Genomic DNA, 21,002 nt, shown 5'->3' with positions numbered 1-21,002 from the left:
TTAAAAAATAAACTTTAGCGTCAGTTCCAAATTTTCATACTGTTCTGTTAATGTGCAAATTTCGCATTTTTTGTCCTCATCAAATCACGAGTTGCGCAGAAAAAACAAGGACCAAGGCCAAGGGCTATTTTTACCCATCAGCTGATTGAACGCCAACGACGGCAACGACACGAATGACTTTAATGAATTCGGTTAAATGACAAACATTAATATTGTAAATTTTATCAAAAGTTAGAATGAAAATATTTTTTATCCAATGAAAATTTGCAAATTTTTCTCAACATATACGTTTACGTTTAAAAAAAAGTATTCAAGGAATACTCTCATTGAATAATAATTTCTTCTTAATTACTATGGCCATTGACGTATAAAATTGCTATTGATGGTGTAGTTTTTCTGTCATATGGCGCGCGGTAGTGATAAAAGGCGCGTCGTTGGCCTAAATTTATCATTTGAAAATTGAGAGTCGTCAGTCGACAAATAAAGAAGATGCTCCGTTTTTTGTTGTTGCTATTTTTCATCGTCGCCCCCGCTCTGGCCGATGACCCTAAGATAACCAAAGATTCATCCAAAGTAAGTATAAATTTTAATTATCTTGAAATAAAAATCACATTGGCATTTTCGAGTTAAAAATAAAATCATTTAATATCACTTTCCCTTGTAATTTATTTTTCTTAAATAAATCACAGTAAAAAGCCTAAAATTTGAGATTCAATATTAATTATAGTATTGTAATGGTAATTAAATTTTATGTGAGCTTAATTCTTATGATCCCCGGCTTCTTTAGATTGAATTTTAATTGAAAACTGAGCAATCCAATTTTTTGAAAGAAAAAAAAAAATCATTTTCAATTATTTTTCTCCAGATTAAAGATCAGTCCCTTGGAAGGTGTCCGGGAAGTAAGTATCTTTTAAAAATACCTGAAAAAAAATTGAGGAGCGTATAAATTTAATTCGGGTTTTTGTTTGACAAACTTATTTAGGAATAGCTTCATCTTGAATTATTAAAAAAATTCAATCAAAATTTGCAGACTCGGCAAATTTGACGTTGCTGTCCAATGGCAAAAAGTACTCGTTCCACAAAACCAAAGTGAGCGTCGCAGAGCTTATTCTTTTAGTATTTTCCCCTAATTTTGCTCATAAAGGTTAACTGGACGTCAGCAAATGAGACTTGCAATAAAATGGGCCTACAATTAGCCAAAATCATGGATCAAAATGACGAACGGGTGGTTGCGGCAGGGGCAAAAAAATTCGCCGAATGTAAGGCAAAAGAATTAACTTTTTATAATTTTCAATGAAATTTCATGTCTGCTTTCAGGGAAAGTTTGGTGGGTTTCGAAAAAGGAATCTCAAGTCGGAGGTGAAAATTCTGATAAATGCGTTTTCATCTTTCATTATGACCCGCAAAAGTTGACCAGCCAATGGTCATGCACCAGTGAATTCTATTTTATTTGTCAACTTCCAAGAGAATGCAACTGACAATGAGCTAGCTTTGAATCTATTTGATTTTTCAATAAATGTGGCGATAAATTAATTTGACATTAATTGAATGTTTTTCAGTTTAGTAAATACAATAAATATGTCAACGCCGCTTGTTTAGGAATAAATTGCTCTTTATTAATTAATTCACTCAAACTTATTTTCACAGAAACATGAGTGCAAATGATGGCAAATTTTCAAATTCATTCTTGCGACATAAGAAACCATTAGAAGCTGATATATTAATTACAACAATTTAAGACTTTTCAGCAAGTATTTTATTCAGTGAAAGTAATTTTTTTAAGATTCACTTTTGAACTTATTTTCTCAGAAATGAGAGGAATCATTTGAAAATATTGCCAATCTTTTGAAATCATAATTCTAAGAAAATAGGTTAAAACGCAAATAAATTAAAAAAATCTCACGATTTCAAATGATCAATATGAAAAGTCTTCATCCACTTTCAGGTTTTTTTTATCAAAGGGCACAGATCAGAGGTTGAGCTATTTTTGCTAATGGAAATTATTCGCTGCTCTTTGGATTGGAGTTTGACATTGAAGCAAAATTACATAGCTTAAAATTTAATCAATTTTTTTTCTTTTGCGAAAAAAATACTTTTTAATGATTCTCTAATCTCCGACTTGCGTTCTGGAGGACAATTGGAGCGATATAAAAGCAGAGTCTTTGGCCCAAGTTTCTCATTCAAGGTTCAACCATGGGCCTTTTTTACTTCGCACTTTTGTTCCTCGTCACAGCGACCCTGGCCAACGACCAGCAGCAAAAAAAGGTATGGTCTTCCTTCTTTATTTAAAATTTTTATTTCCTTTTAGTGAAAATTAATTTTCCCAATAATATAATTTTGTGCAATAAAATAAAAAGAATTATTTTACCAGTCGCCAGAATTGGAGCAGCTGGAAGAGTTTCAGCGAGAAGTGCTAAAGAATTTCAATGAGACCAACCAAAGGATTGAAGAACTAACCAAGTTATCCGATGCTCGCTTTCAAAAGGTCAAGTTTATTAAGACTTTTTGTAAATTTACCGAGAAAAAGGCTGATTTATAAAAAAAAATGTAAACCTTATTTAATCTTTTTCTACACTTATTACAAAATTTTGTAGCCACATTATGGATTTAAAGGATAACTTTGTTTTCATTACAGGTCATGGAAATCTTAGTCTCCAAAAAATGTGCAGGTGCTTGTGAGTAAATAATTCAAAATTGTGGTTCGCGAATTCCAAAATATCAATCGAATTTTCAGGGTCGAATGAATTGTCGGCGCTTTCCAACGGCAAAAAATATTTATTTTCATATTCAGCCCGAGTAAGTTAAAATTAAGATGGAAAAGAACAGAGTTTAAAAATTGCTTATTATGAAAGTCTCATTTTACATGTTTGTATTTGCCGGCTCATAAATTTTGGATAAAACTTGTAACAATCAACAAATTAGGCGAAAAATTTGGGAAATAAAGAAACAACATAATTTAAAATGCCTCATACTCTTGATAATGATAAATTTAAAATTGCAAGCTTTAAAATAATCAGAATTAATTCAGTGTGTCAAAAAGTTTCCAATTGGAGCTTTGAATAAAATAAATTTACACTCAAATGTTATCCAATCATCGCACAATCAGAGCTAGAAATTTGCATAAAATCGGGGGCATGTAAATAAATTTTAAAGTGTGTTTTTTTAGGAAGGGAATAAAAACTATGTAATTAAAGTTCCTCGATATAATTTGAAAATTTCCAGTACTCATGGAAGGAAGCGAACGAAATTTGCGCAAATAAGGGCCTGCACTTGGTCACGTTGCAAGACCTGGATGAGCTGCGACTTTTGCGCACTGAGGCCACCAGACTGCAACCTGGTAAGAATTTTAATTCAATTTTTCACAGATCTGAATAAAAAGAAAAAATGTAAATGACAGGCCAGAGTTGGTGGGTGTCGGCGAAGAAAGACGCCGGTCAAACGGACTTCACGTGGCTCAACGGAACCAAGTTGGGCTTGGACAGCAATTTGTGGAAGGAAGGCGCCGACACTAAATACGAATACGTTTATTTCTACTCTGGCGACGGCGACTTGGGAAATTTGGACACCACCCCCAGCGACGATGTCAATTACATCGTTTGCCAACTGCCAACTAATTGTTACTGATTTTCAATTTTATATATTAATAAAATTGTTTTAAAAATCTGAACATGACGTTTGTAAATGAATAAGAATTTTGTGCAATTTTTTCCATTAAAAGTGTATATACTTTTCTTAAAAAAAATCACATAAATATTTAAAAAAGGTCAAAGGTTATCAAAACTTAAGAGAAATATTTTGCACTCTTAAATTCAAATAAACTTATTTGTTTTCCTCCTAAGAACAGGTTAAAGTGCACGCGGCAATCCGTGCACTGCGGTTTGCGTCAGTCGTGGCATTCACGAATCGAAAGGTCAACTGCGACGACATGGACCGTCTCTGGTTCTTGCTCGTCGTCGTCCTCGACGTGGCTGGTGCTGCCAACCACCAACAAATTGAGCACTCGTTCATGGTAAACTACAATCATCAATTAATTCTTTTTTAAATTAAAATGAGGCTAAAATTAAACTGATGTACAAATTTTTTATATAAATCATAATCAGATATTTCAGTTTACTAAAAATTTTAAAATTTAACAAAACGAAATATTTTTTTTTTTCTTAGACCTGAACATTATAAATAAAATTATTTACTTGTATGCTGATTTGCGAGACTTATTTTTCATGGAAATACGAGAAGCCTAAAAAGATTTCCTCGTCCGCTAAAAATTTAAACTTTTCGCCCAATTATTCGATTCACAAATTTAATAGAAAATTAATTGCTTTTTATAGGGATGCGATTCAGTAAAAGAGGTTGAAAGACTGCAACAAATCGCCAGCACCTTTGAAAATCTAGTAAATTTAATGAACCCTGGAACCTAAATAACTTAATCATCGAAATAAATTATATTTTGAAAGGTGGCAAGGGAGGCGGAAGCAGAGAAGGAAATTTCGACGCAGTTGTCGTCAATGCTGAATTTAATCGACGTCATTTGGAAAAGACAGGACAAGTTGGAACAACAGGTCAGTTCAAACCTTTATCTGTCTGAAAATTATAAAAATGCCAGGTTTCGATTGATGCTGGAGAATTCAAGTCACTAATGCAACGAGTTTCGAATTTGGAACAAAAGTCGGAAAAATCAGAAAAGCGCCAAGATGAAACGGCGAGAATGGAAGATCAAATTGAGGAGTTGAAACGGCAGGTTTTGCAATTGAAAGAGGAAAAATCTATTTTGGGCGAATCGGAAACGCGCCTCCAAGAACAGGTAAAAAATCAAATTGAGTAAAAATTTAAGCATTATTTTAAATGGAAACTTTTAAAACTCGCGATTCTAGATTTCAAATTTGACCAGAGAAAAGTCCGAGGTCGCAAAAGCGGCGCAAAAAGCGAAAGTAACTTGCGATCTGGTATTTTTTGCTAATTCACGTAGCAGGAAATATTTTAAAATCTAACTTTCAGATGATTAAGGTGAAAGATTTTCTCTTGGAAAAGTGGTCAAACAGGAGTGCAGTCGACCAGGTAAACTATATTTGAAATTTGTTTAAAAATTTATAAATAAAAAATATTTCAGGCTAAATTCTGCGGCCTTTCGCGTGAGTACCGCAAACTTTGAATTGTATATTATTTATTATTAATTTTTATATTATTTATTATTCCTTTGAATTTCAGGTGCGTTGAACTTGCGGACGCTTTCAAACGGCAAAAAGTACCTTTACAACTATCCACGTTCTGTGAGACTTTTTCCATTTTTGAAGTTTTGGAATTTTTTACTGAGATTTATTTAATTTTTTTCGCAGGCAAACTGGGATCTTGCAAACGAGAACTGCGAAAGGCAGGGTCTCCATTTAGTGACCCTGGCTGATGTGAACGACCTGCAAGTTGTGTCCGCAGAGGCGGCGCGGATTAATCCAAGTACAAAACATTTAATATTTTTTTTTTTGAAATTTCAAACAATTTTAAATGCGTGCAGCTTGGACTTGGTGGGTGTCGGCGAAGAATTATGGAGTCGGAGGCGAAAAAGACTTTCGTTGGAAAAATGGACAAGAGTTGCCAGTGGACAGCGATATGTGGCAGCAAACTGCGGCCCTAAGGCGCGAATGCGTCATCATTTCTCCCCACGGCAGCCGAAAGTTGAGCACCGCGCCGACCTGCGACGTTTCTTATTTTTCATCTGCTTCCAACAGAATGTTATCCACAAAATTTGAAGTAAAAAATTTATTTTTCCTGATGAACGAAAAAAAATACTATAGAAATTATTTATTTGATTTATTGGTTTTTAAAGTGAAATGAAAAGTTTTTCATAAAAATATTCTGATTTTTTTAGGCATATTATGTTGAAAAATTAATAATTTTATTGTACCCATGAAAAGTTGCAAAACTTCATTATATTTCTATAAATAAATTGCTCCCTTATATAACAGGAAAACGAGGTTTGAAGGTTTTAGTTAGCAAAATATTGATTTTAAATTACTCTCTAATTTTGAATGTTTTTCTGATCATCTATAATATATATGAAAATTTTAAAATAAAAAAGGGGACATTTTTTCCTGCTTGATGCTCATTCGAATTAGTAAAAGGAACTTGCCATCAGCATAAAAAAATCTAACACGTGAGCTAAAAATGGATAATGAAAATAAAAGTAAATAGAGCATTTTATTGTTATAAATATTTTACCATAACCAAGAGTTGCGTAAAAATGAGTAAAAAGAATAATCGGCAATTCTCATTGGACTATTTTGCTCTTACACTTCATTGCATAACGTAACCAGGGATCATCAATATACTAACATATTGGCATTCTTGGCCCATTAATCTTAAGTGCAATTGTAATTAAACAATCTCAAGAAAATTCGTTAATTAAATATTTTATTTTCTTGCGTTCTTAATATAATAAACAATATCAGCTAATGAAATGTGAAAAAATTTATTCGGATTCAAAGTTTCAAGATACTAACTCTTTCTATCAACAAAAAAGGATATATTGTGATAAAAACAAGTGTTTTCCTTGTTTTCTTTTCTCCGATCTGCTCGAATGCCTCGTCAGATCTTATCTTTGTCAGTCAGTGTCAGTACTCATTGTCTCATAAATCTCATAGCTCCATCCATAAAACACGCTGACGCAATTATTCAAAATCCTAACTAAAATAACCCACGGCGCGACATCTGTATTTGATAACACAAATTACAAATTAATATGCGAATTATAGAAGGTGAGGGAGTTAAGTGTGTGCAATAGAAAAGCAGAGAATCCTTTTGGGTGTTGATTTATTGAACTGCAAAAATAAATATGCAAATTAATTATTGAGAAAGGAAAAATTACCATGTGCTTTTTTGTATGCACTTTCAATCAAAGAATTTTACATGAATTACAGATTTGGATTATTGATTTTTACATTCAGCAATTAATCAGGAACAAAATAAGTTATGGAATTTTCACAAAACTCACCCCTGTTCGGGTTCAAATTTGGTTTAAATTGTGCACTAATTTTAGCGTGGTGCACGGCTGAGAAATCGCAGCCAACATGGCCGGCTTCGAGCACCTTCGCGTACCCTCGGGATTTTACCACTCGAGCGCCATCAAGTGGTGACGGCCACAAAGGTATCCAACACAAAAAAGTCTCATTCATTAGGTTGAAACAGTCGACGCTTGACTTTTTTTAATAGGACTTTTTTCATATATCCATAATATACAGGCAACATAAAGGCAACAAGCGGTTACAAGCGTGTTGTGTTTTGCTTGATATCTGCTTCGCTGATCTCGCTTCATTTTTTATTATATTATCATTCAAGATTACAAGGTAAGCCCATAATTTTTTCATCGTCTTCCTATTTGTTTTTTGAATAGAAACAAAATGGAAATTCTTGTGAGTCTCACAATGAAAATAAATAAAATTAATAATAAATTCAATTTCTAATTTTTAAAAATTTGCATACGCGAGCTTGAAATTAATTGATTCTCACTTTTTGTTTTTCTTTCAGCCCTTATTCTAGCATACTAAAAGCAGTGATGATGATGACTTCAGATCAAACTCCAATTCAAATTAATCGATTGCTATTAAAAATCGAATTGCACCGCTTCATCACTCTTCTGCTCATCAGAAATTAGCAAACAAGACATTCGGCTGGAACTCAAATTGTCCGTTTTTGAAAAATATCCAAACAGCGTCCAGAACATCCCGATCGGCCACGACGAGCAGGTGGATATCATGCATGACGCAAAAGGCAAAAAGAAAAATGGCACTACAACCTTCATGACTGATGACGATGCTCAAGGAGTTGAAAATGCAAATCCTGATGTTGGGCCGCCTCCGGTTCCTGCCCCACCAGAAGGTGATAACAACCAAAATCAAGTACCTGCCCCGCCAGAAGGTGATCAATAACAACCAAAATTGACAAGAGCAACATGTATGTATGATTAATAAGTTTTAATGTTGATCATCATAATGCTCGAGAAATTGCTTGCAGCGTAAAATTGGAGCATAAAGTCCAGCGGCACCTGGCTAATTTTTGGTAGGCTTTCCAGCAGATGGATGAATGGAGGAAGTCAGTATCATGGACTTTTCAGAAGACGAAAAAAATAAAATATTCTTATAATACATAACTCATTCCATAAATGCTTGTTGTATATTCCAAATTCCTTGCTTAGAGAATTAATCTTTTGATAAAGAAAAATTAAATCACTGCTTGCACAAGAGAGGAGGAGACTTGAATTTAAAGTTTCCTAGGAGGCTTTGTCATCTGTCCTCATTGAAAAATTAAAAAAATTTCCCCTGAAATAAAATAAATTTCAATGAGGTCCAAACCATTTTTTCCATGCCTATATTTTTTTTTATAAAATCATGTCAGTGGATGAGAATAATTTTTTTTTTTTTTATTTGAAAGAGATATTTATTGTTCGAATGTGTGGCACAGTGGTTAGTGCGCTTGGCTGATAATCTGGAGGCCTTGGGTTCTATCCTGGCCAGGGTCAGGGCTTGAAAAAGTTCTGATTCTGACCGGCTAGTTCACAAGACTACAGAAAATCATAGGAGGTGCATTAATCACTGCGACAGGCAGATTCGGGAGAAATTGCAGGCATTTCGTCTGAAATTTCGGCCATGCTGTCTGGTGTTTTCTGCGGTTTCCATCAGACATTCCAGGCAAATGCCGGCATAGTTCCCATTCATAGGCCGCAGCCGCTCGTGCCTTCCTCATCCTTCAAATTCCCAACATACAAACACATCCTACACTCCCTTCTCCCCGGCCCAGTGGGTCGCAAGGTCACCGTGTTATCGGCCCTTGCGATTTAGCAGCCTGTCTGCTACCGCTGGTGCCTTTCCCAAGAGGAATAAACAATAAAAAAAATAAAAAAATGGTATATTATTCCAAATTCCTTTTGCTTTAGAGAATTTGCTTTTTCATAATGAGAAAAAAATCTTAAATTCACTGCTTGCACAAAAGAGGAGAGACTTTGGATTTAAAAAGTCCTATGATGAACATAGCGTGAACATCAGTGAACAACAACAGGCTTTGTCTTTGTTGAAAAATTAAAAAAATTTATTAAAAAAAATAACAATTTCAACCAGGTCAAAACCCGTTTTTATTTTAATTCTATACTTTTTGGTGTATAATAAAATAATATATGTCAGCGAATATGAGTTAAACTTTATTAATAATGTGATAAGTAAATACAATTTTCACATTTTTTGATCTAACTAAGGCCCTAAAGCACACTCTCTTCCAACATTTAATCATTAAACATCAGACTAGACTTTTAGAGTTGCTCAAACTGGTGACTCACTCAAAGTCTAAGGAAAATTCCGGCACAAAACTTCGCTCTATTCATGTCATCGCCACATCAAATCTATTAAAAAAAAAATTCCCTGCCTTTACAGATCCGCAACAAAAGATATCGCAACCCCCCCCCCCCCCCCCGCCTTTGACCGGGAGCATATAAAGCAAGACTTTTATGTATAGACATAGACTTTTTTTACCTTAGACTTTCCCTCTGGCTCTGGAGTGCAAAAGGAATAAGGAATTTACGTCGTGCATTTTCATTTTCATTTGTGCGTTTCTCAATGCAACCTACCCCGGCCAAGGCTGAGACCGAAGCGGAAGAGTGAGTTTTCCAAATTAACATTTAGGTTTTGGCGCGCGATAAATAGCGTTAAATTTTCAATGATTTGAGATTTTAAAGGACGACGCGCACGCGGAGTGAAAATAATTTATGGGCCATATTTTTTATAGTTTTAAGGGTAATTACTGAATTCCGTGAACGAAAACATGCCCTTTTGGTTTTTAGATATATTATTTTAACCTTACTAAAAAAATCTCAAATTTGATCCGTTTACGGCATGTATGGCTGACCTGGCGTTTTCAGTCGAGTTAAACATGTAAATCAGACTTAACATTGAGGTCAATTTAAACAGCGAGAAGGAAGAAAAGGGAACTTTTACCTTTCCGGCGGCAAGTCTAACAGGCCTTTGCGAGCAGCTCTCCCGAGTCAGTCGGTTTATAGTAGAAACCGCTACGCTGCTGCGCTGACTGGAGCGCTTCTTCTCGCGTGGCATTTCGGCCGATTTTTGCCTTTTTCGGGCCGAATTTGGGCTCAAGCGTTTGTCAATTGTGGGAGAAAAAGAGCGAACGGGTTTAGCAACCCGATGTTGTCCCGAGGGAATGAATCAATAAATCGCTCTGATTGAAAGTTTTTAAATTTTGGCGATCGAGAAGCTTATAATTCTAGAATTGTTAAGGCATGCGGAAAATCGCGGTGTTATCTGTTTTTTTTTTTTTTTTTTATCTCCGAGCAGCCGTTGTCGCGCTATGCGCATAAATACGCGCCGGTCTTTGCTAAATTTGCTTGTCGCTTCGCTCGGCGCGCTGCTGCACTCGCGGTGGAGAGCGGCGCGCTCGATTCATTAGAAGTTTGCGCGAATTTAATATTTTATTAGCAAGCGTTGAGATAAATCGTTTAAATTTTCACCATTGACAGCAAACTAAATGAAATATTTTTTTGTTGTTTATTCTTCAAAATTTTTATATTTGGAGCAAATTTATTAACGTTTCCGCGAGAATTTTGTTTTTTAATTTTTAAATTAGAGGGAAAATTTTAAAAATACAAACCCTAACTGGAAATTGTAGTTAATTAAATTCTCTAAAATTTATTTCCAAGATGTTTTGTCGTCAAAATTTTTTTTACCAACGGGATGACCAAAGTCAAAATATTACTCTTTCTCATTAAAATTTTACTTTATATTTTTTTCTGAGATAGACAATCGATTGTAAATTTAATTTTGATCTTGGAATTCAAATTTCATCAAAATAATGTATTGAGCCGTTTTGAAGTTTGAGCGTATGAACTATAACTTGCGAAGCGGCCTCAACGGCTTTTTTAGGTGGCATCAGTTAGTACTTAGTGAACAAAAAACGGTTCTATTTTGATAAATTTGAGTTCTGATGTAAAAATTAAACTTACAATGGATTGGCTATCTCAGAAAAATTCATAAAGAATATTTTCAATGAGAAAAAGTAATATTTTTACTTTGGTCATTCCACTCATTCCGTTGGTAAATAAAAAAAAATTTGACAACAAAACGTCTTGGAAATAAATTTTAGAGAATTTAATTAACTAAAATTTCCAGTTAGGGTTTATATTTTTTAAATGTTCCCTTTAATTAAAAACTTTAAAAAATAAAAATTCTCGCGGAAACGTTAATAAATTTGCTCCAAATATAAAATTTTTGATTCAAAAATTTTGAAGAATAAAAAACAAAAAAAATATTTAATTTAGTTTGCTGCCAATGGTGAAAATTTGAACGATTTATCTCAACGCTTGCTAATAAAATATTAAATTCGCGCAAACTTCTAATGAATCGAGCGCGCCGCTCTCCACCGCGAGTGCAGCAGCGCGCCGAGCGAAGCGACAAGCAAATTTAGCAAAGACCGGTGCGTATTTATGCGCATAGCGCGACAACGGCTGCTCGGAGATAAAAAAAAGAAAAAAACAGATAACACCGCGATTTTCCGCATGCCTTAACAATTCTAGAATTATAAGCTTCTCGATCGCCAAAATTCAAAAACTTTCAATCAGAGCGATTTATTGATTCATTCCCTCGGGACAACATCGGGTTGCTAAACCCGTTCGCTCTTTTTCTCCCACAATTGACAAACGCTTGAGCCCAAATTCGGCCCGAAAAAGGCAAAAATCGGCCGAAATGCCACGCGAGAAGAAGCGCTCCAGTCAGCGCAGCAGCGTAGCGGTTTCTACTATAAACCGACTGACTCGGGAGAGCTGCTCGCAAAGGCCTGTTAGACTTGCCGCCGGAAAGGTAAAAGTTCCCTTTTCTTCCTTCTCGCTGTTTAAAATGACCTGCGAGGCTCAATGTTAAGTCTGATTTACATGTTTAACTCGACCGAAAACGCCAGGTCAGCCATGCATGCCGTAAACGGGTAAATTTGAGATTTAATTATTTTTTATTTTGTGTTGAATAAACGCATTTTAAACCGAATACACTTAACAACGCAAACACAACACAACTGTACACAAAAATTAAAAACAAAACACACACACACACACACTCACACCAACAAATTAACAATACGCAATTTAAATGTTTGATTTTGTGTTTTATTTTTATTTTATTACAGTCGAGACTTAAATATTTTAAATATACATTTTTTTAATAAAACACATTTTTTTAACGAGGACAAAGCCCATTTAACCACATTTGATTTAAAATTTTAAATTGCAAATAGGATTTAACATCTGAATATATTACTTGTAAGAAATTAATTCTGTTACATTTTATAAATTCGCAGTACATACATTGCCGTTTCAGCTCTGTTTATATGTGTCGCCGCTATTTATAAGAAAACAATTATTTGTTAAAAGAAATAGCCTTATTACATTGATAAAAAAAGTTCTCATCATAATTTCATTGAGCAGGAATATTAAAAATCTTAAAAATGTTTCTCTGTATTTATGGTCAGAATTTCAAAATAATTTTCATTCACCTTTATATGAATCTTCACAATTGAAATGGAAAAATTAAAAATGATATTCTAATTTTTAAAAGTTTGCATGACATTAATTGATTCACTTTTTGTTTTTCTTTCAGCCCTTCTAGCATACTAAAAGCAGTGAAGATGACTTCCGATCAAGCTCCAATTCATATCGATCGATTGCTCTTAGGAATCGCATTGCACCGCCTCTTTACTTTTCCCCCGAACTTCAAAAAAAGATTCGCCCTGGATCAGGAGGTTTTTGCCGAGGCTGGATATTATTGCCAAAATTCAAACAGAGCGATTCGGCTGCGATGCCACTTCTGCTCATCGGAAATTAGCAAACAAGAAATTCGCAACTTTGGGAACTTGGACGCGGTGAAGAATTTCGTGGCAGGAAAAAACTGTCCGGTGAAATCGGATGACTCGGACAACGTCCCTCTCAACGTCAAACAACTCGACAACTTCAAGTTCGAGTCGCACCGACTGTACTCGTTGTTGAAAAAGGACGATTGGCAGTTTGTAACACCAGCAGACTTGGCCGCCGACGGATTCTACTACGAAGGGGTTAGTTAGTTTAATAATTTTAGCTACTTCAATGCTCTTTTTGGCCTTTTATTAATAAAAAAAATTCTAATTCTAATAATTCATTCCATTTTACAATTGAAACGAAGTGAAAAAGTAAAAAAAAATTTGTTTTTCAAATTAAAATTCCCATCATTTATATGTTCTGTGCAAAAAATTAAAAGAACCAAATTTTTTTGTTTTGCAGGTGGATGACAATTGTCGCTGCCGGTTCTGCAACCTGGGGATTCGCGGTTGGGAGGTTGGGGACCAGGTTCGGTCCCAGCACCTACGCTGGAACGCAGATTGTCCGTTTTTGCGAAATCCAAACAGCGTCCAAAACATCCCGATCGGCCACGAGCAGGTGGACATCATGCACGACGCGATCGGCGAAAAGAAAATGGGCACTACAACCTTCCCGACTAATGGTGGTGCTCAAGGAGTTGAAAATGCAAATCCTCCTGATGTTGGGCCGCCTTTAGCTCCTGCCCCACCAGAAGGTGATAACAACCAAAATTGACAAGAGCAAAATGTATGTATGATTAATAAGTTTTAATGTTGATCATCATAATGCTCGAGAAATTGCTTGCAGCGTTAAATTGGAGCACCTGGCTAATCTGGTAGGCTTTCCAGCGGATGGATGAATGGAGGAAGTCAGTATCATGGACTTTTCAGAAGATGAAAATATAAAATGCTCTTACAATAACTCATTTCATAAATGCTTGTTGTATATTCCAAATTCCTTGCTTAGAGAATTAATCTTTTGATAAAGAAAAATTAAATCACTGCTTGCACAAGAGAGGAGGAGACTTGAATTTAAAGTTTCCTAGGAGGCTTTGTCATCGATCTGTCCTCATTGAAAAATTAAAAAAAATTCCCCTAAAATAAAATTTCAATGAGGTCGAAACCATTTTTTCCATGCCTATATTTTTTTATAAAATCATGTCCGTGAATGAGAATAATAAAATAAAAGGTTATTAATATGATAAAAAGATTGTATCACTATGTATTTTTTCTACATGTTTGGTTGTTGGCCAGGCCCAGCCGTTGCCAACCTGCGACTTTTCTATTTTTTTTTCATCTGCGAGCTGCCAACAGTGAAAATAGTTATCCACAAGATTTAAATTAAAAAATTCTTTTTTTTTCTAGTGAATGACAAAAATAAATTATAAAACTGTTTCTTGGTTTATTTGGTTTTTAAAATGAAATAAAATGTTGTAGTAAAAAAAATTATCTACTCTTTAACCAATTTATATTGAAATATTATGAATATTATGACAATTCATTGTTACTTCCATACAAATAATTCTTCATTTTTCAAATATATGTTGGGAAAACAAGTCACGCAATTTTTGAAACATTCTTTGCCTAATTTTCGAAAATAAATTTAAAAAATTAATGTTCAAAAATAAATTTTTTATCTGCACATACAATCCTTTTGAATTAGTACAAGCAGGAAGAGGTCATCAATGAGCCATCAGCGAAAAATAAAAAAAAATACTGAAACGGAAGTCAAAAATTGATTAAAATTGAAAATAAAAAAATATATATGGCAATAATGATATTATTTATAATATTTAGACACAGCTAGAGCTATAGCTAACACTTGTGTAAAAATGAGGAAAAATAATAAACGGGTCACAACTCGATTCACTACTTAACATCTTTAGTCATTCATTGTGTAAGTAAAATTTAAATTAATAAGGAAATTCATTAATTCAATATATACTTTTCGTGTTTTTTTTTTTATTAACAATCAGTTAATGACAGGTGAAATTTTTTGATTCAAGATAAAATGATTATTGCTACTCTTTTGTTTCTTTTCTCCGATCTGCATGCTGGGATGCCTTGGATCTTGAATAAAATGCGCTGACACACGCGTTAATTAATTAATCAAAATCTTAACTAAAATACCCACGACGTGACATCATCTGTATTCCATAATCCATAATGCGCAGTTATGAATTATAAAAGACGAAAGTCCACAAAAAGTGTCAATTATGGTCAATGGTGAGCAACTCGTTGAAACCCCTTTTATTGCTTAGACTTTTTTTATCCTAAGACTTTTTTCATTTCCTTATAAATAGTTAGACACAAGCGTTCTTTCTGCTTCATTTTTTTTATGTATTAATTCATATTATTATCGTTCAAGATTAGAGGTTTAAGAAGCCCACAATTTTATAAGTAGTCTTCCTTTATGCAAACCTTAATAAATTATGAACACGCCGCACTTTTGTGTGAGAGTTTAAACCTTGCTTCCCTTCCCGCCTCTTTGCGACTATGGAAGCATAAAATAATTAAGCAAGACTTTTTGGATAGACTATAGACTTTTTATCCGGGACTTTTCCCATACTAAGAATTTAAGAATCAAGTTAGTGACGACGTGGATTATATTTGCGCGTTTTGTGTTTTTTGATTATAAAAAACGCAACATATACCCCGTACCCCGGCTGAGACCAAAGCGGAAGAGTAAGTTTTGCCAAATTATCATATTTATAGTCTTTGGCGCGCGATAATAGCGTTAAATTTGAGATGATTTGAGATTTTACAGGGCGCGCGCAAAAGTGAAAAAATTAATATGTTATAACACTATGATGAGATTGATTATTGGTTCGCACGGGATTTGGGCCATGATCGCTAATTGACTGGGCCCAATAAGCAGAGAGGAGATGTGCGCGCATCGTCACAATGGGAGCGGCGAATATAACTGATTTCCGCGGCCTATAACTAATTAGCCACCATAATTTTGGCTTCAATATTAGAAGAAAAGCACAATTTAAAAGTTTGATTTTTTTTATTACAGTTGGGCCTTGAATATACTGAATTCATTTTTTTTTTTTTTTTTAAATTAAAAATAATCTTTTAACGAGGACAAAAAGCCCATTTTACCACGTGGTAATTAATTTTGATTTTATGCTTACGAACATAAGACTTTATTTTTCTGATTTTACTAAAAATTGTAAGACTTTTTCAACATTTGAGAAATCAAATAACATGGTTCTTTTGGCAGCCTAAAAGTCTTAAAATGATTGAATCTTTTCAATCCTAAGATATATGTTGTACTAAATGCAAACTAAAAAATATTGGCGTTGGAAAAATCAAAATTGGTTCAGAGCGTGGGGCTGTAGTCAGGCGATCAAAGCTTAATAATTGGCTTCGGTTGCCTACTTTACAAGTCTTTGATCGCCTGACTACAGCCCCACGCTGAACCAATTTTGATTTTTCCAACGCCAATATTTTTTATTTTGAATCTAGTACAGCATATCTTAGACTTGAAAAGATTCAATCATTATAAGATAAGGCTGCCATAAGAACCAATGTTATTCGATTTCTCAAATGGTGAATTCTCTTATGTTTTGGAAATGCACGCAGTAAATTATTGCTCTCAGAAATATTTTTGTGTGTGTGTCAGAAATTAAAAAATCCTGCAGACCAATTCAGACGTTCTGATTTTATTAGATGTTATTAAAATTTGCGAAAATTTGATTATTATTATAGTGTTACGGTTTACGGCGGATGAGGGGAACGTATGAGCTTCCTCATGGATACGCCGGCTTCCTTTTAATATTCCTTCATATGTATGAAAATTCATGTGAGTCTCACTATTAATAGGGAAAAATAATAAATTAAATTTCTAATTTTTAAAATTTGCATATGATACCGTTCCAGAGCTTGAAATTACAATACTAATTTCACTTTTTGTTTTTCTTTCAGCTCCTCTTCATAAATATTTCAATTAGGAGTCATGCCTTTGGGTCAAGCTCCAATTCAAAAATATCGTTTGCAACACAGAATCGAATTGCACCGCCGCTTCACTTATCCCTCGAACTTCAAAAAAAGGTTCGCCCTGGATCATGAGGTTTTTGCCGAGGCTGGATATTATTGCCAAAATTCAAACGGAGCGATTCGGCTGCGATGCCACTTCTGCTCATCAGAAATTAGCAAACAAGAAATTCGCAACTTTGGGAACTTGGACGCGGTGAAGAATTTCGTGGCAGGAAAAAACTGTCCGGTGAAATCGGACGACTCGGACAACGTCCCTCTCAACGTCAAACAACTCAACTTCAGGTTCGAGTCGCACCGACTGTACTCGTTGTTACAAAAGGACGACTGGCAGTTCGTAACACCGGAAAACTTGGCCGCCGACGGATTCTACTATACAGGGGTAATTAAATTTCTATGCACGAAGAGTTTCTTCTTTAATTTTGAACTGAATTTGCTCAAATCCAGTTAGAACGTTTTCCAACTAAAATGACAAATTGTTATAATAATAACCTAAAAATTATTTCAATTTACTTTGTCGTCACTTCCAGTATTTTAGAATAAGATGATAATGTCTACCAAAATTGGAAGGAAGTTGAACTAATTAAATTTGTTTTCAAAAACATAATAAATAATAATATGACTAAAATCAATTGAAAGGCCAGTAATTAAACTTTCTGCTTTTTTAATTATTCGAAATAATAAAGAATTTAAAGTTTAACTTTTACACTCGTTTTAAAAAAGTGTAGTAAAAATAATAAAGTTTTCTATAAAATTCACTTGGGAATAAAGAAACATTTAAATTGTCTTTTGCAGCGTTACGAATTGTGCTAGTTTCTGATTAAATTTGTCCGTGTATAAGAGGACGTCAATTTGGTTTTATTTAATTCGGAAAAATTATAAATTTATGACTTTTTTACAAGATTCATGAAATTTCATTGTCCTTGTGGTCTTAACTCCTGTTATGTTAATTTGGAAAAATATGCTGTTTATATTATAATTATTTTATTCAAACAAAATATACAATTTATTTTTAACTTAAAAAAAACAATGCCAAATTTGAAAAATATTAAGTAGTGAATTAAATTATATTTTATTCCCTATCATTTTCTTTTAAATTAGTAAAGGTGTACAATTTTAATATTGTAATTCTACAAATCTTGATTGATATATAATCTTTGACTTTTTCATTTAGAGATTTATTTTAATTTCCAGGAATAAAATTTTTGTTTGGCAGGTGGACGACAACTGTCGCTGCCAGTTCTGCAATCTGGAGGTTCGCGGTTGGGAGGACGGGGACCAGGTTCGGTCCGAGCACCAACGCTGGAACGCAGAATGTCCGTTTTTGAAAAATCAAAACAGCGTCCAGAACATCCCGATCGGCCAAGAACTGATCAAAATCAAGATCTGGGGCACCACATTTCCCTTCACGACAGACAAGGAGTTGCTGCAGAAGTTCGGCAAAAACGTGATCCTGAAGAACCCGAAGGTGTCTCTTGTGAAATTGAACATTGAAGAGTGGTCAGAGTCGAGGCACCCTCGCTACACCACGTTCGCCGGCCGACTGGCAACGTTCCTCAACAGGTGGCCCCAGAGCATGACCCAAAAGCCGGAAGCCCTGGCCCTGGCAGGCTTTTTCTACACAGGTTGCGGTGACAGGGTCATCTGCTTCCACTGCAACCTGGGACTGAAGGACTGGGCGCGTGAAGACGAACCTTTGGAGCAACACGAGCGTTGGAACGCGGCCTGTCAGTATCTGGACATGAGGAAAAAAGAGAAGAAACAAGTGGCGGGGCACAAGGGAAGCGTCCTGTGTGTCCAATGCAAGGATGAGAGGGTCGCCATGGTCAACCTGCCGTGCGGCCACGCCAACAGCTGCACCACGTGCTCGGAGAAGGGCGAACGCTGCGTCATGTGTGACAGCATCGTAATAGGCCAAGTCCGATTTTTCCCTTAACCCAACAAAGATGAAAATATAAAAGAGTAGCACCAATATCGTCAGAGAGAAATTGAGTTATATTATATTTTATATAATTCCACGGATGATCTCTCATTTTCTGCTCAACGTTTACATCTTGTAAAATTTATTTGCAAAAGACCAAATTAGTAAGGTTTGTTAAAAGAAAGTTTTAAATATCTTGTCTGAATATCTCTTACACACAAATCGCAACGAGCATATTCAAAGTCAGTAAAGACAACAGGCCCGGGAGTGGACGGCGTCTCTGTGCGTGATGTGCAGAGTGCCGGCGCTTCTCTCTTGCCAACATTATTTCCTTTGTGATAAACAAATGCATCTCACAAATATCCAAAATATTTATCCGACCGATGTAATTTAATTTTGAAAAATTTTACGCTAATAAATTATTATTATTATAATTATTATCTCAAAAATATCCAAAATGTTTATCCGATCGATGTAATTTAATTTTGAACAATTTTGCCCTAACAAATTATTATTATTATTTCTTCATATTTGACCTAAATCAAGGCCTTTGATGTTCTTTACTATCAAAAATAAGTAGAAAAATTAAAGCGTTTTGGTGTCGATGGCTCATTCCTGCAGCTTTCAATAAGTTTCCTTTCTGAACACATATTATTTTTTGTCCGCCTGTTATTAATGAAAACAGTAAGGAATTTGACATGAATTCTGGAGTTCCTCAAGGTTCAATTTTGGGTCCAATATTTTTTGTTCTTACTGAATTATATCGTCCCTGTCAGAATGAACTAACTTTGTATTTTTTAATAATTATCATAACAAGCTTAATTGTAAATCTAATTTTAGGAAGACCAATTAGCTTTAGACACCCATTCACCCATTGTACATACATGACCTACTACCAAGCTGTGTTTAATCGCCTCAATCTATCTGATCTATTGTTGAAAAAATTCATAATTTTAATTTTTGCTGATGAATAGCTACTTTATTTGCCCATATAATTGTGCTATATTTGTCGTGATGTGATTCAGTCTGCTGAGTTTTATATTATTACTGAATGGTCACTATGATAATCATGGTTTGATGCTTATAAAGGTCCCCCTTGGATTCGTTAATTTTCCCCCCAGCAAATATTGCTTGACGACAGTTTGAACAAAAAGGAATTGAAATCAGTGCCGTCATTTTTGGAAGAAAAACATGTCATAAATGCATCTCAAATATCTTGATCTTTTTTTGCTAAGGTTTTGACCAGTCAAAAACCGTAACCAACAAACAATATAACGCTCTTATATCTGATTCAACCACCTCATTGCTTATTGTTGTACTTGAGTAATCTGGAAGCCCTGTGAAGGGCCGATTTTTGATTGTTACTGCTGAAGAAAATAGTAATAATTAATAGATTAGATATTAAACAATATTATGAATGTTAAAATAGTTGAATGGTATTAGATTAACCTAGCAAATATTATAGAATATGAAGATTGAAGATTGTAAAATGTATTATTCAATTTTCTCATTATAATTTTCAAAGACATAAACCTAAAGCTAGCACGAATTGTCATAATAAATCTACATCAGGAACCTTATTTTGATATCCAATGTAGCAACATAGCATGTACTTTAAATTAAATATAATATCTTTATCAATTTTATCTTTATTGTATTGAACAATATTGTAAATTGCTTTGGCAACATTATTGATATTGCCTCATGTCTCTTACTTGATTTGTTTGGGTGGCCCTGAAAAGGGCCGATTTTCAGAATTCTAATGACGACTTATGCCTTCTTGTCGGTCTTCTTGGGGAGGAGGACGGCCTGGATGTTGGGCAGGACACCTCCCTGGGCAATGGTGACGCCGGAGAGCAGCTTGTTCAACTCCTCGTCGTTGCGGATGGCGAGCTGCAAGTGACGGGGGATGATTCTCGACTTCTTGTTGTCGCGAGCGGCGTTGCCGGCCAACTCGAGGACTTCAGCGGCCAAGTACTCCATGACGGCGGCCAGGTAGACGGGGGCGCCGGCACCGACGCGCTCGGCGTAGTTGCCCTTCCTCAGCAGACGATGGATTCTGCCGACGGGAAACTGAAGTCCGGCACGGCTTGAACGGGTCTTTGCCTTTCCCTTCACCTTTCCTCCCTTTCCACGTCCAGACATGATGATATAGTTGAGTTGTTGCGGCGGGGTCGACGAAACAGATAGTGATGTTATTACAATAGCTTGTTTATAT

At 35.0% G+C, this 21,002-nt stretch overlaps 6 protein-coding genes and 1 long non-coding RNA gene across 12 annotated transcripts; 6 read left to right on the top strand and 1 right to left on the bottom strand.

Moving 5' to 3' along the window:
* The first annotated feature begins 325 nt into the window (after positions 1 to 325).
* LOC132204227 (uncharacterized) lies at positions 326 to 1,881 on the top strand. Its single transcript, XM_059632598.1, has 5 exons — positions 326 to 573; positions 866 to 899; positions 1,031 to 1,089; positions 1,145 to 1,259; positions 1,318 to 1,881. Exons 1-5 carry the CDS (start codon positions 490 to 492, stop codon positions 1,476 to 1,478), a joined length of 453 nt encoding a protein of 150 aa, XP_059488581.1. The 5' UTR covers positions 326 to 489; the 3' UTR covers positions 1,479 to 1,881.
* Positions 1,882 to 2,037: 156 nt separating this feature from the next.
* On the top strand, positions 2,038 to 3,684 carry LOC132204226 (killer cell lectin-like receptor subfamily B member 1A). Its single transcript, XM_059632597.1, has 6 exons — positions 2,038 to 2,265; positions 2,372 to 2,485; positions 2,636 to 2,675; positions 2,735 to 2,796; positions 3,223 to 3,337; positions 3,398 to 3,684. Exons 1-6 carry the CDS (start codon positions 2,194 to 2,196, stop codon positions 3,622 to 3,624), a joined length of 630 nt encoding a protein of 209 aa, XP_059488580.1. The 5' UTR covers positions 2,038 to 2,193; the 3' UTR covers positions 3,625 to 3,684.
* A 165-nt stretch (positions 3,685 to 3,849) lies between these two features.
* LOC132204223 (uncharacterized) lies at positions 3,850 to 5,964 on the top strand. The gene is made up of 10 exons (XM_059632594.1): positions 3,850 to 4,009; positions 4,329 to 4,391; positions 4,455 to 4,559; positions 4,604 to 4,801; positions 4,872 to 4,943; positions 4,996 to 5,055; positions 5,108 to 5,129; positions 5,206 to 5,267; positions 5,334 to 5,448; positions 5,507 to 5,964. Exons 1-10 carry the CDS (start codon positions 3,926 to 3,928, stop codon positions 5,824 to 5,826), a joined length of 1,101 nt encoding a protein of 366 aa, XP_059488577.1. The 5' UTR covers positions 3,850 to 3,925; the 3' UTR covers positions 5,827 to 5,964.
* A 1,212-nt stretch (positions 5,965 to 7,176) lies between these two features.
* Positions 7,177 to 8,780, top strand: LOC132204224 (uncharacterized). The gene is made up of 3 exons (XR_009442514.1): positions 7,177 to 7,334; positions 7,516 to 7,941; positions 8,002 to 8,780. It is a non-coding gene; the product is annotated as an uncharacterized LOC132204224 (long non-coding RNA).
* Positions 8,781 to 9,515: 735 nt separating this feature from the next.
* On the top strand, positions 9,516 to 14,215 carry LOC132204362 (death-associated inhibitor of apoptosis 2-like). 5 transcript variants are annotated; one of them, XM_059632833.1, is made up of 5 exons: positions 11,532 to 11,843; positions 11,905 to 11,964; positions 12,633 to 13,083; positions 13,289 to 13,612; positions 13,673 to 14,215. In XM_059632833.1, the coding sequence occupies exons 2-4, from the start codon at positions 11,915 to 11,917 to the stop codon at positions 13,598 to 13,600; spliced, it is 813 nt and encodes a 270-aa protein (XP_059488816.1). In that variant the 5' UTR covers positions 11,532 to 11,843; positions 11,905 to 11,914; the 3' UTR covers positions 13,601 to 13,612; positions 13,673 to 14,215. The 5 variants fall into 5 exon arrangements, with proteins under 5 accessions (XP_059488817.1, XP_059488816.1, XP_059488818.1 ...); XM_059632835.1 differs by having other exon boundaries at positions 11,533 to 11,843; positions 11,941 to 11,964; XM_059632834.1 differs by lacking the exons at positions 11,532 to 11,843; positions 11,905 to 11,964 and adding an exon at positions 9,516 to 9,634.
* A 1,201-nt stretch (positions 14,216 to 15,416) lies between these two features.
* On the top strand, positions 15,417 to 20,599 carry LOC132204451 (death-associated inhibitor of apoptosis 2-like). Of its 2 annotated transcripts, XM_059632961.1 has the most exons (4): positions 15,417 to 15,549; positions 16,579 to 16,672; positions 16,795 to 17,245; positions 18,080 to 20,599. In XM_059632961.1, the coding sequence occupies exons 3-4, from the start codon at positions 16,826 to 16,828 to the stop codon at positions 18,797 to 18,799; spliced, it is 1,140 nt and encodes a 379-aa protein (XP_059488944.1). In that variant the 5' UTR covers positions 15,417 to 15,549; positions 16,579 to 16,672; positions 16,795 to 16,825; the 3' UTR covers positions 18,800 to 20,599. The 2 variants fall into 2 exon arrangements, with proteins under 2 accessions (XP_059488944.1, XP_059488945.1); XM_059632962.1 differs by lacking the exon at positions 16,579 to 16,672 and having other exon boundaries at positions 15,428 to 15,549.
* On the bottom strand, positions 20,423 to 20,955 carry LOC132204452 (histone H2A). The gene has a single exon (XM_059632964.1). It carries the CDS (start codon positions 20,927 to 20,929, stop codon positions 20,555 to 20,557), a length of 375 nt encoding a protein of 124 aa, XP_059488947.1. The 5' UTR covers positions 20,930 to 20,955; the 3' UTR covers positions 20,423 to 20,554.
* Between the last annotated feature and the right edge of the window lie 47 nt (positions 20,956 to 21,002).

This window comes from Neocloeon triangulifer, unplaced genomic scaffold (genome assembly GCF_031216515.1).
Source record: "Neocloeon triangulifer isolate White Clay Creek 2 clone unplaced genomic scaffold, ASM3121651v1 ptg000022l, whole genome shotgun sequence".
Classification (NCBI taxonomy): domain Eukaryota; kingdom Metazoa; phylum Arthropoda; class Insecta; order Ephemeroptera; family Baetidae; genus Neocloeon; species Neocloeon triangulifer.
Note: the sequence above shows the minus strand (reverse complement) of the source record. Positions and strands in the feature narration are given on the sequence as shown.